At 38.1% G+C, this 14,435-nt stretch overlaps 1 protein-coding gene across 1 annotated transcript; it reads right to left on the bottom strand.

The window, feature by feature from the left end:
• Positions 1–3,868: 3,868 nt before the first annotated feature.
• Positions 3,869–8,843, bottom strand: NSRP1 (nuclear speckle splicing regulatory protein 1). The gene is made up of 5 exons (XM_010185468.1): positions 8,790–8,843; positions 8,499–8,630; positions 7,371–7,578; positions 6,766–6,874; positions 3,869–4,910 (listed from the first exon to the last, which is right to left on the bottom strand). Exons 1-5 carry the CDS (start codon positions 8,796–8,798, stop codon positions 3,869–3,871), a joined length of 1,500 nt encoding a protein of 499 aa, XP_010183770.1. The 5' UTR covers positions 8,799–8,843.
• Positions 8,844–14,435: the final 5,592 nt, after the last annotated feature.

Genomic DNA, 14,435 nt, shown 5'->3' with positions numbered 1-14,435 from the left:
AGCAGGATTGATTCTCATCAAAACTATTTATATTAAATTTCAAGGCACTGATACACAAATTAACTTCCATGTACATACTAACCCCTTCATATTATACGCATATAGATGCTCTCCAAATGCAGCTGCCCTTCAGACTGTCTGCAGTTGCAAAGCCAGTTGGAGGACAATAGTTCTGCTGCAGTTACAGGGACATTTAGATAAACCTAAGTAGTCATCATTTATGTAAAAACTTGCATTATTATTTTTACTCTACCACATAGATTATAACAAAAGTAAAATAAAATAGAGGAGAAAGTCTCTTTTGTATCCCATGGTCTACTTAGGTAACGTACTGCTAAAATGAACAACGCATTCATAGCAACAGGCACTAAGAAACCTATTGAAGAGCTGACATCGGTACGAGGAGCCGACCATGTCAGAGCAAAGCAGGGATGCTGTGCTGGCTTTCAAACACATTGCCATTGCTTCCACCAAGGTGTTTCTCCTCAGGTGTGCAGCCACCTCCCAGAGGCCTCTGACACCTCAGCGATTCACCTGAGTTCACGTAGCTTTAGGTCTCAAGCCTAACTTCCAACGAAGAAAGGATTTAAAGGGACAATGACTGTTCTTATGGAACTACAAACAAAAGGCTCCTAAACTGGTTTTAAAAAGGGATTATGTTCTTGCATTGCCACCAGAAAAACATAATAAACCCGTCCTACTGGACAGTTCCTCAGAAGAAATAGTTTTGTAGCTTATCCCTCAAGTACATTTGAGAACTACTTCCAAAACTGGCTTCACTGTAAGGAAAAGGAGAATATTGGAAAGCCATGTAGTTATTAAGTTACCAATCAGAAAAGTACTCATTTTAAAAAACTATACATTTAAGTTCATCAATGAAAAAATAATTACAAAATGTCAACGTAAGATGAACGAGGAATGCATATGTATCCAATAGCACGTGTGGGAAGTAAAGGAGAAAACCCTACTCGGCTTCTCCATTCTTCACACTGGCGTTCAAATAATGCCAGGTAATTTTCTTCCTAAACAGATACATCTCACAAATGGAAATTCTTGCCAGACTTGATACTGTTTCATGCTAGGCTCATTAAAAAAAAAACCAAACCCATAAACCCCCCCCCAAACACACTCACCCACCCCCCCAAAAAAACAACCAACCCCAAACTTCCAGTTCAAATGTTTAGTCAATTACACTCCACTTCAAACAGACATTCTGCTTGCTACCTTTTATTAGGAAGGGTGAAGGTGGGGACAGAAATGACTGAGTGAAACATGAGCATTATTTGCATAAAAGCCAAAGTTTCCCTTTCAGCCCTTGCAAACAAACTGAAACTGGGCAGATTATTTCTAATGGAATAATTTACAGAGTAATAATTGAAGAAATCACTGCTATTTAGTATGCAATACTACTGATGGTATGCTTTCATAACAGCATCTGAAATGGCACAAGATGCATCTTTGACTGGTGTTTTTTTAAGATGCTAATACACAGCAGACACTGCCTCTCTGGGTTGTTTTAGTGGACTAAAAGTCAGCCAAGAAGCCTTGATATTAACGCGAGCCCTGCAACAGCCACAGCGTAAAACGGGGCAAAGTCTCTCAGCCTGAATTTCTCACTTGAAAACTGAGAATAATGCCCTCTGAGTACATCTACTGAGAGAGGTAAACGTTTTTTAAACCACTTGAAGGTACAAAAAAGCAATGTAGACATGCAAAGTGACAGCAAAAAATGTTTTGAGAAACAGGCAGTCCAGAAGCTCATTAGTGATGTTTGATCTTTGCTCTTTTCACCAAGGCAATCTAGTCCAAGGTATGTGTGGGAACAAGGGGCAAGGAAGCCCTCCAGAAGTGGATCAAAAATGCTTTCTCTTTTCCTGATTAATACAAAGATAAAATCCATCTGTATTTTCATGCTATAAAAGCTGAAATTGCAAAGCAGTTTAGTTCCCATCAGTATTTTTGTTGTTGTTACATGGTACACCGGTTTGAAGTTTTCTAAATCTTCTAATGATAAATTCATGTTTTAGGATCTTTGTTTAGCTGAGTGGTTGAAGCATTAAGAAACGGATATAATTTATTTTTATTGTTATTTATCTTTTGTTTTTATATATCCATCTGAAAATATTTTGAGTAACCAGTATTCAGCAGGTAGCTCAACAAGCAGCCACACACGACACATCGGTTCTGTATAAAAACTAGTTATACTGATACCAAACAGGCTGCACTGCAGTTAGGTGTTTTGAGACAAATTCCTTCTCTTAGTTCACCTTCCGCTTATCTATCACTCGAGTATCTCCTACCCTCTAGTCTCAACCGTGAAAGGGAAGTTATGAAACTGGTTTATTAAGACCATGTTTGCCTTTTATGCAAAGAGAACGAAACTGGAGTTTTAGCTGTACAGAACTAAGTATTCCCTCCAAGTTGTATATGATGCACTTATATTGATTTATGCGGCTGTTTAGTTACAACTGTTGCAAGCTGATTGTAAGTCATCAGTATGTGCCTTGTACTGTAAACTGTTATTGTAATAAATTTAATATTCATAATCCATCTGTGCACGGCTCTTGTGCCTCTCTTATGGGATGAGCAAAGATAAAACTCAATTCCAAGAAAAAGCAGAATATCTAGTCCCATTTACTACGTTCTTTGACAAAAAGCAGAGCACTTCCTCAGCCCACTGCTAAATACTCTTTCATTCTACTTCAGCAGCAGAACTAATGCACATTACATTTGTTGAGACAGAACAGCAAGAACAAACTGATCCCCACGTGGCGTAAGTGCTTAGCTACTCGCTTAGCTCACATAGAAAACTCACTCCATTTCAGGTCTTGGTAAACTGTCAGGCTTGGTATTTTACTCACATTTTGTCTCAATACTAAATCTGCAGAACAAAATACTAGAGAAACACCAATCTCAAAATCTTATTTTTATATTAGTTCACCTTACTGTAAAATAAAAGTGGTAAATTTAATACAAAACAAAGCAAAAGAAACCACTGTGAAAAGTGTCAAAAATGTATTTAAAAACCATGACCACTGTCAAGTTATCCTACTTACCAAGTTATGCTTTGGAGGTAACTTTATTCTCGATTACGAACCTTTGAACAGACAGACTGACAAATCTAAGTATCACCTCCAGCAGAACAAGCAGGTAAGACTGTAATACATGAAGAAAGACTCATATACCTTACTTTACACACAAAAGATGCAACAGAATAACACAAGCATTAAAAAAGACCCACACGTTAGATCCAGTACGTATCTTACACTTTATTTGTTTCTGTACATCAGGTCCCCAAAACCAAGGCCCACACATAAATACAAAATTCATACATCAATATGTATTTAGCTTACAAAACGCCATATTACATACAGAATCTCCTACATTACTGTTCAGGCTGTTTCTCTTCCCCTTTTCCCACTTATACAGGTCTGTTTCTCATTTTTGAGAGCATCACTGGGCAACAATGACTCCTGCTAAGGCCTGAGAACACTTTTGTTTCAGTTGAGCTCACTGTTTCAGCTTCCTTTCCTGGTGAAAGGAGCAGGGGCTGCCAGGGAGAAGTATTTTCACCTTACGTTGTCTAACACTGCTAGGTCTGTCCAGAGTCTTCAGGTACCAAGGAGAGGGGACTGAAGGCCAGGGTGGACAGAATCAGCCAAATTTAGTATTTCAACTGTATAAACAGACTAAGGGGGTGTATCAATAGATCCATTCCAAAAGTTGTTCTATTATGGTGCACACAAATTCTCAATTGAAAGCCAGGATTAAACAGCTAGGATACAGCTTTATTTCTGTACAAGAGTCCATGCAGCACTGGCTTTTCCTCTTGATGCCATACCAAGTGTTTCTGCCCATCACGAGGACATTAATCTTCTTCCTTCTCAATATAAGGTTTCGTACTGACACGTGCCATTTGCCTTGCCAAATAGCGGTCCCTTGCTGACATGACAGTCTCTTCATTGCTTCGTTTGGCAAATTTGCTTATGCTCTCAGCTGGTTTCTGTGCTTGTTCTTTCTCCTCTTTCTCCCCTTCATCTCCACCTTTACGTTTCTGCTCAGATAAAACTCCAGAGCTGCAGCTTCCCTTCTCACCCACCTCTCTCTCTTTTCCCTTTCTCTCTTTTTCCAGATCAGCCTCTTCATCTTTTTCTAAAGACATAGGAGTACCTTCCCTCCTCTCTCTGTATTTCCTGTCATCACCAACATATTTGTCTCTCCTTTCCTTCATATGATCTTCCTTTTCTCTGCTTTTCTCTCCCCTCTCCTTCTCTCTGTCATTGTATCTATCTTTACCATTTCTTACTCTTTCTTTCTCTCGTTCCTTTTCTGAGCCCTTCTCTTCTCTCTCCTTTGCCTTCCTCCATTCTCTGCCATGTCCCTCCCTCTCTTTTCTGTCCTTCCCCCTTTGTTTATTACCTTGCTCTTCCCTTCTTCTGTAGCTATCTTTATTAGTGTGATCCCCATATCTATGTCGCTCTTCCTTTTCCCTTTGGTGATCCTTTTCATGGGTCCTATTTCTCTCATGATCTTTTTCTCTGTATTGTTCATCATTTCCCCTTCTGCTTGGTCTGCTCTCTCCCCTCTTCATAAGATGACTTGTTTGGGCTTTTGTGCGCACCTCTCCCTCCACACTGGATGAGCTTGGTGACCTGGAATGCCTCTGGCTCCTGTACTGTTTAGGCTCCTCTTCACTGCTCACAGAGCTCGCTCTCCTTTTCTTCTTGTTCAAATTTGCTTTACTACTTCTGTGTCTCTTATCATCATCACTACTATCAGTTCCTAAGTCGGTATCAGCATCTGGATCATTCTCTTTCTTAGCAGAGGGCTTCAGACTTTGTGCTTCATACAGGCATTTGTTCTTTTGGTTGGATTCATCATCAGAACTGTCAGATTTTTCTTCCTTTACCCTACATTTTTTTATGTTAAAAAAGAAAAAAAAAACACATTACACATTCTGAAATGTCAGACTTCTCTACAAACTGACTTCTGGTCTGGACTTAAGTGAAGTGAAAGATGCTGCTGTCTAATGTGTCTTAATTTGTCTAATGAAGCAAATCTATCTGTGGCTCATGTTCCAGGAATCCAGCACAAAGGATTTCTATTCAGTATCTGGTCCATTGGTGGATGTGAGCTGCTGAATTTATCTAAAAGAATGACTATGATTAAGTATTTGTAGCCTCCATCTAAGGAAAAAGACATAGATTTGTATTCTTCTGTAAGCTTTTAGGCAAGCTACACATTTTATTTTATTTTATTTTATTTTATTTATTCCTCTGTGTGCTTATTCCTCTATTCACATCAAATAATTATCTGGAGACGAAGCAGGTTTTAAGTTTTGCTGATAAAGGTACAAACACAGCTTCCATTAGTAGTAGTAGTGGATGTTTTAAATCCACTGTTTCTGAAGATCTCACTCTTGTGGCTAGATAGAAATTAGCATCTTTTAACAGCTCATAGATTCTTAAATACAAAGAGCTGACCCATGGAGAACAAGTCTGGGCAGCAGACAGAAAGGTTATGCTTTATCATTCTTTTCTGACTGATAAGGAAATACACGTTTACTCACATAAGCCACACGTCCCTTCTTTTTAATCATACAGCTCCAGTAACAGCCTGGTAAACACCGTCTAGTTAGATTGAACGTTTGATGCATGCTTGAAAGCATGGTTACTCTAGGAACAATGACTAAAAATTGTGCTGCAAAGTTTGATAATTTATTTAGTAATCCATTTAATAAACTGACAAGTCAAAGGTGGATCACTTTAGGGACAACTGATGCAAATTCTGAGATCTAAAAATCGAGCCATTTTCTCTCTGGATCCTGATGTACCACCATAAAAAAGAATAAGATTAAAATATACACCTGAGTTAATCAGAAGCCTTGCTGAGAGCACCATCTACAACACTACTTGTTTTCCCCTACAACTCACAAAAGGAACACTTCCTTCATTTGCAAGATTAAGAATCCATCATTTCAAACGATCTCTACACAGTAGAAAACTACATCTTCCTGAAGATGCTCTGAAAAAACTATTAAAGCAAATGGACAACCAAGTGGCCTGTTCACTATTGCTACTGTTTTTACAAAGAGACGCAGATGAGTAACTTCGATTTCGTCAATTAAACGAAGAAACCATAAAATGCAAATTAATTTAACCACCTGAGTATCAATCTTTGTGCACCACCAAAACCATCTCAACCACATAAATATTTCAGCCTCCTCTCACTACTTTGCTTTGGAATATGCATAGATTAAGATTTTAAAATATTCCCATTGGATTTGCCACATATTTGATTAATTTCCTTTTACCACAGCATCAATACTTAATTAATTTATTTTTTATGAACCTGTAAATGTGGAATAAGTACAAAGTTAAGAGACCCACATTCTTTTCAGGAAATTCCTATCACAACATCATTTCCTATGACTTATCTCTGTGCTCACTATTTTACCCTTTGTCTCTCTCACGATTCGAAAGATGTAACTTAATGCAGATTGCAAAATATTAGGTTAGAGTAATACCAAGCAGTATTACAAGTATAACTGTCCTCTTTTTTTAAATGGCATCCCTCTCCTGCTTGTTTCTGTCTTACAGACGATCCCAAGACATTTTCCAAATAATTCAGTTAATCAGGTGTATGAAGTCATCAGCAAACCCTACCACTGTTTTAGTATTCTAATTCTCACAGGATTCCAGTGAATCTGGAATCACAAACAGCCAGAAGCTGGTTTGTATCTGAAAACCTGGAATTGCATCCTACCTGGCTTCACGGAAGCTGCATTTAGGCACCTCTTCTTCCCCGACCCTCTGGTTTAAAAGATGTCTGTAAAATCCACTGAGATCCTTCTGTTTGGTCACGTCCAGGTATGCTAAGAGAAAAAAATTCAGGTTGGATTTACTGTGCCACAAATATTCATCAGACGCAACTCACAGTTGGTAAAGACACCACCAAGGCTGCCATCTCCATCCTGGAGGTTTTCAAGCCCAGAGTGGAAAAAGCTCAGAACAACTTGATTTGGTTTCATAGCAGACCACACTTTGAGCAGGAGGCTGGAACAGACAACCTTCAGAGGTCCACTTCAACCTGGTTGCATCTTACGATCCTATATCCTATTTTTTTACACCTATTCCTGACAAAAAGTAGCAACCCAAATAGTACTGACAAACAGAGGAGCTTCCTCTGTTCCTTTAGTAACACGTACAAAAGAAAGTAACAGCCAAGTGTGATCTGATTCAGTATCTCCTATCTGGTCCTTTTTGATTTTAATTGTCTCAAGCCTTACAGAGAGACCAGACAACAATGTTGTCAATCACGTGCAAAGCCATACTCCTTTTTAAGGGGAAACATTTCAGTGTGAATCTCACCTTCAAGAGCTGCCTCTCTTCTTTCTCTTTCCTCCTCCTCAGCCCTTTCTTGCAGCTTCTTCTTGTAAGCTGCAGTCACAAAAGCTTCTTTGTGAGCAAACTCGTCTCCTTCCATTTCACGCTCTTTCTGAATTTTTCTTTCCATTCTTTTCTCTTGCTCCTTCTTTCTAAACTCAGCTGCTTTGAGGATATTTTGGATGTATCTGGGCTAAAATAGGAGGGAAAAAAAAAAAAAGATAAAATGTCGAGAGATCATGAACGTGACTGAGAGAACACAAATTGGGATTGCTGGAGATGTTGAAGAAAGTTTGTAATGGGAGTAAACTGACAAGCTAGTCTAACATTCTCTCACTGTTTGATAGCTGTCTGAAATAAACTGTCATTCCCTTTTAGATCACTGACACAGCATGTTTCCCAATAACAAAAGAGGTTGGTGTATTCAATCAAAACATTCAGCCCACCTTTGACTAGCATGATTCGTGCTGAGTAAAATGAAATGTTTTCTGATTTCTCACCCCTGTGTTCTAATAGTCGTGCCTTTCTACTGCTGTAAAGGATTGAGAAGCTTCCTTTTATACCGACACAACCTGACATCAGCTTTCAAACGAAACAGTAAGTAACCATGAAAATATCACTTGTCAGGATAATTCAACAATGCTTTTGAAACAAGGCATTGGGCTGTGGAAGTTGACTCACATTTCACCAATAAAAGTTAATTACTTTAGTCTTCTGACAGTCCTCCGCTAAGCACGCTAGTGAGTAAGGAGGGACGATTTATGCTCATTGGCTTAATAACAAGAGAGTCTTTATTACCAGAAGTAGTATTGCTGCACTGCCTCCAATCTTATCATCTCACTGTAGCATTCTCTTCAGAAATACAATGAAAGATATAATATACGGGGTAGGAAACTTGTAGTCTGCTGTCCTTCAGAATTCCACTGCATCAGGACTCTGAACCAACAGCTTTGTCAAAATTCTTGCAATTTACTACCTTATGTAACAGGATTTGAGTACAATACTTGTATACCCCATGAGAAAATGCATTTGGCAAAGCTTAAAAATTAAGCACTCGGTGTTATCCCAAGCATACAGAGATAAGCCAGACAGCATACGTTTTCAGGTATCGACCTTTTTGTCATCTTTTCCAGATAACAGTCTGGCACTACTTTCTTTCTTCTTCTGCTGCATTTCATCATAAATACTGTCATACTCATACACTGTAGCATCTTCTTCCAAAGCCTTCTGAATCTCCAATTTAGTCTAAAAGATAAAAAAAAAACAAATCATGGAATTATTTCTGAAAGGCGACTCTAATTCTGAAGTTGCACAATTACGTTTTTGCAATTATTTAATAAAAGAGAACAGCTATAGTAATTTCCTAATGAGTCACAGGCGTGAAGAGTTCCCACTGCATCGTACCTGTTTCATCGCTTGTTTTTTCAACGCTTCTTTCTGAAGACTTTCACCAACAGATGGCTGTAAGAAGGAAACATTGCAGAAATAAAATTAATTACCTTGACACAGCTCATATGATTTTTCTACCATTCCAATGAACAACTGTATCACAGTGCCATAACGTGAGTCTCTCACTTCAATAGTATTTTTATGTAAGCAAGAAAAACTAAAAGTTCATTTACAAGCATGCAGTGAATCAGTCTTTTCTGTGAGCAAAGTACTGCAGTACCTCAACATACTTATGTATATATGCATTTTTAAATGAAAATGGTTATGAGTTTAAGAACACTATTCAGTGATGTGTACCTCAAAAGCTGTATAAAATTTCAATCTGTGCCCACAAAATGCTCAGAGCCATAGGAGGTCTGCGAAAACTGGTTACTTGCAATGCTTCCTTCCAACCACTGCCAAAAAACTGGTAGAAAAGACATTCCCCTCCACTGTGGCAAAAGTCAGTTTGTTGGTGCAAGAAGCTAGCACTTCAGAAGGCAAAACACCGAGCAAAGGACAGCTAGAGCCAGTACTGCAACAAATTCCTAAGAAGATGCCTGTAATACATCTACTAACTCACAAACACTACAATCCTTTCGTTTTCTACCATAAAAAAGAAGAAAAAAAGGAAAACAAATTAAAAAATCCACAGAAATTGGTATTATACCCTCCTACCAAGTTATGCATTACAAGCATTTTAATATTCTTGGGAATTATACGTTTGTGAATAAAGAAGGATAAATATTCTCAATGATGTTTTAAATTCTATTTCTAAAAGTCTGTGAAATAGGCAGGTGCTATTCAGAATACACATACTCTTCTTCCAGCATGTAAATGTCACCAGAGATGTGGCAGTCATGAGCAGACATTCTTCCTATCATGTGAAAATGTATTCACAGTAAAAAAAAATGAAATATATATATATATATCCAAAAGGCTTTGGCCCTTACTTCAAGTTTGATCTGTATCACTAGTCCCATGTTTTTAGAAGTAAGAATACTTTTGATTTGAATAGCACGTACTTCAAACATCAACATTTAATTTCTCGAGATTAACATGCTAGAAAAAAAGCAATACTAATCTTCCCTAAGAAAAAACATATCCACTACTGAAAACACGTTTTCTAATCATACTGGTTTTTTAAAAAAAGCTTTGCATTTTATTTAGTTTTGTCATTTAATTCGTGTTCAACTAAACTGCACGTCTATCTCTTCTCAATAGATAATACTGTTTATTAAACTGATTCACTAGAAACAACAGGACTCGTATCCTTCTTTACATAATTCAATCTCTCTTAATCTTAAAAAGCAGAAATAGGAAGGAAAAATCCTTCTGCATTTTGGCAGCTTCCCAAGTTTTGCAACTTTGTCTAAAACACACTCTATATCAAATTTTAAAAAGACAAAGAGATTGTGTAATAAACTCTTAATAAAATGAAAAAAATGGAAACCACCTCGCTGGGAACTTGGCAGCAGGGACTAAGATCTTCTGAAACCAAACAGAATTAGCACCATGTAAATTCAAACAGATCCCATTACATGAAGGCTTTTGATTTCATTTCATGTTTAAAATAAAAGAATAACTTCTGATGACCCCTCTTTCTTATGCTATTAAAATTTTAGCAGATGTGTCAACATGAAAAAAAAACAAGTGCTTTTCCACAATTTTCTACCTGACAGATTGCAAACAGTCCAAATATTTTTTCACTGGATAATTTCAGGGACCAGGGAACAAGTTGTGCCACGAGCAGCAGAATTAATGGAGTTTCACTGTATGTGACTTTGTGCTCTCTGTCTCTTTATTTCCCCTATCATCTCCTCAGACACCCTGTCTGCTCAATTTGGCAGGTGGGCACCATTGTGTGACCAAAAGCCAGCCCTGTGCCAAGCAGTCAGTCAACAGTTCCTCTTCAACACTGAGAAAGATTAAAATCACATATTCTCACCTATGTCTGCCTCTTTAGGAAGCTGAGCTTGGCAGACCCTAGCAACACACTCACAAAGAGTCCACTGTGGTATCAGGGACTACACCCTGTATGCTGCAGCTTGCTGATTATTTGGACTAGAATTGGGTATAGTCTCTTATTTATTTATGTAGCCGGTTGACTGGGGGAAGTAGATAGTGAATTATTTGGTTTTAAACAACCTACATTCATCTAGTATTTACCTCTGGCTTCCAAGATTGAAAAGCTGGTGTTGAGAAATAATTAAAATACTGTACTTAATTTTTATGTCAGATGCTTTCTTCTAAAAATCCTATAGATGGGTCACTATAAACTTCTTCATATAAACAGCTATTTTCAATTGGCAGTGGAACACACACCAGCAGTACACAGAAGACATAGACTTCCTTTTGGCTCTCAGGGAAAGATGATGATTCTCTGCTCGACATATGAAGGGTCATCACTGAAGGATTCCTTCACCAGACACACTTACACTGGTGTTACAGAAAGGTACCTGAACAGTGAGGAACCTCCCCTGCATTAGGCCAGAAAGCAAGGGTTAAGTAAAAGACAGTTTTATTTACAAAATAAGCTTTATTCCACCAAAATATCTGAAGCATTGCTTAGAATGTTTTGCCTGTCTACACAGAATAAATGTATTGATCTACAAAGATTTCATAAACTCAAAAGTAATACATAACCCTCATTATTGTACATATAATTGTAAAGTCCACCTGTGATTTGTTTGTCTAGAGTGGCAGTAAGTTTACAAAAAACAAATACCTTCCCTAATGGTTTATGGTTGACAATTTCCTGTTGTGCTATGAGCTCTGATAGATGAGAACTTCCCGTTCTTTTGTACTGTTTTTACTTATCAACTGGCCATTTATTAAAGACCCTATAAGCTCAGCAATCTGTCTCATGCTTTCTCTTACCCTGCAGTCAAGCTATTCTTCTGAAGCACAAAGCTTATAGTTTAATATTTTCTGGAAGGAAAAAACGTTTTAACCCTATCCTGTGAAACTACATAGAATCTATGCAAATCTAGGAACTCTTAGAAATGAGACTACAGTTTACCAGCCCTACGAGACCATGGAAGATGGCTTGTACACAATGAAAAAGCTTAAAAAACCAAAACAACACGAGGAATAATAAAAGAAATTACCCCAATACTAACATCTCTCACTGTTGGCTCACATTTCTTATCTCCTTCAGGTATCTATAAACTTCTTTTGGGTTCTTAAGTGCTTAAGCTACCTTCTTATTTTTATCCTGCAGGTAAGCAACTCTTGTAAGTGACTTCTCACATATCTTCTTTACATTGATCCTACACAACCAAGTAACAGACCAAAGAAGAACACTGCCCTTTAACACTGCCCTTTCAAAATCTCTACATGCTGCTTTGCAGTGGACGCATAAAATAAATTACCTTTGTTTAAAGTAAAATACATTGTAAAGGGAAATGAACTGCTGCCATGATGTCAGGCAGATTACATGTAGCTTGATTTTAATCTCCAACTACAACCATCTAGTTTTAACTGGATGTGCAGAAAAATACTTGCCCAAACAGCAACAGCAGGATAATGTGGGGCTCTATTTGTTCAGCAAGTGAAAGAAGCACAGATAGTCAGCCAAAGCTTACATTCGTACTGAGCTAGTCAGCCCAAGAGCACTTTATCGTTAAAGGCTGAGAAGCAGACACTTTCAGAGCAAAAGTCACCTCACTGATTTTAGGTGTTTACTTTAGAATGGGATAAGTTCTGCCCCAGAAGTACCTGCACCTCTACTGACTGCAGACAGAGCTCAGGGAACTCAAGTGTAGACGCTTGCAAGTGTTTCTATGGCTCTCACTGCAAGTCTGTGTCCCTATGTGGCTATGTCTCTGAAAGGCTGAGACCTGACTCTGCTCACTTCATTCTTCTCACATCAGATAAGGAAACTCAGACTGTGAGATCTTTGGGTTTATAAAACTTCGGTATCAAAACATCTTAAAAAGAGCTACTTACACTCTCATGCATATGTATCTAGCAGCAAGTTACTAAGGCTTGCCCTCATAGAGACCTACATTATCCAAGTACGGCCTGCACACAGATGACCTCTAAGTGTACATGAGACTCAAAACTTCACAGTGGAGGATATAAAAAAAAAAATCAAGTCAAGCCACAGATTCATCTCAACTCATACATTACATGAGTCATGGCTGCTAGTAGAAGATTAAGAGAAAGAACATGAAAAACAAGTGACATACAGAATTAGCTTTCCTTGGCATTCCCTCCTAGCTTCCAGCAACCAGGAGTTCAGGGACTTCCTGAACTGAAGGATGCACCTGGACCATTGTTTGACACCGAGAGCATCCCTTGATTTGACTAATAATTTCTGAATCCCTTTATATTTTTGGCCATGCCACAGTATCTTCTTGCAATGAGTTCAACAACTTAATTATACATTGTGTGGAAAAAAACCCAACAACTTCCTTTTATTTAGATTAAACCAGTTACTTGGTAATTCCACAACAAACCTTGCTGCTCGTATTGTGAGAAATGGCAAAATCACTTTGCTTTCTCTGAATCGTTCTTGATATTTATGTACATCCTCTTGCGTTATTTCTCTCTACTTCCTTTTCCTCAGTAAGCTCTTTTCTAAGAGTTCCTTTAGTATACTTAAGTCTTATTTCACATTTCCCATTCAACATTGCATTTCAAGAAAATGTCCGCTGCAGATGTTTTCTTATAAACTACCACAAAGATCACCTTCATCAGCAACTAACACCCACTAATGCACTTAGCCACAGCAAAAAAAAAACAACAAAGCCCTTTCAAATTTCTTCAGCCAGGGTACAGACAAAATCTTAATGAAATAAGCATACTAACACTTGAAAAAAAAGGGGGAGCAAAAGTTTGGTATCCACTATATAATCACAGACCAAGTCAGGTGTGCAGATTTCCTAGCACAAACTTTATTAGAGTTCAGTTAAAAATACACAGTCTCCAGACATTTGAGATGTAGTTCTGACTGATAAGGTAGCAGACAGGAAATGAAACCCCTCCCAAATGCTGCTCCTTATCTTGAAAAGCTCTGAAATTATTACTGAACTAATAAAGTAATTTTGCTTTTTTTAAAAAACGATCTTCTTTGATAAAGGCAGTTATGAGATTATTACTTTTTGCTGGGTATGTACCATACTGATGAGTATGACAACTTCAAGGAGTCTATAGCAGACTCTGGTAGTGAATCTGTCAGCCTTTCTGAAAGGGAGGATACTTGATCTGTTAAGCTAAAAGGTAGTAGACAGCATCATACATTACTAATATTAGAACTACTAGCACTCATTATTTTGCTTTAATGTTCAGATACTAAGAGAAAATGGCAAAGTGAAAAGATGCAAGATAGCCCCATAGTCAGGAATGTTCCCAGTCCTACCATGTAATGTTTTATGACAATACATTAACTCAAGCCATTCTTAGGATCTGGAAAATGTGGGGTCAGTCCCTTAATGCAGAGAAAGACACTAAACCCCAAACTGATGAGGAAAGTGCTCCTGCCATTCAGGACAGCGGATCCGCTGTCACCTCCATCAGCTGTATTTAAAGGAAAGCCTCTCTTTAGGGACACAGTGTAAGCTGTGAACTCAGGAGGAGGGATGCACCTCCTGACACCACTGAGGTCAGCAGCTAGGG

This window comes from Mesitornis unicolor, unplaced genomic scaffold, assembly GCF_000695765.1.
Source record: "Mesitornis unicolor isolate BGI_N332 unplaced genomic scaffold, ASM69576v1 scaffold10285, whole genome shotgun sequence".
Classification (NCBI taxonomy): domain Eukaryota; kingdom Metazoa; phylum Chordata; class Aves; order Mesitornithiformes; family Mesitornithidae; genus Mesitornis; species Mesitornis unicolor.
This window is presented reverse-complemented; position numbering and strand designations above follow the sequence as displayed.

Excerpts from the sequence above, each read along its gene's own strand:
- NSRP1 (XM_010185468.1), bottom strand. Across the intron at positions 7,579-8,498 it reads CTGGAAAAGATGACAAAAAG|CCCAGATACATCCAAAATAT; the intron begins GTCGATACCTGA and ends CTCCTATTTTAG. Across the intron at positions 6,875-7,370 it reads AAGAGAGGCAGCTCTTGAAG|CATACCTGGACGTGACCAAA; the intron begins GTGAGATTCACA and ends TTTTTCTCTTAG.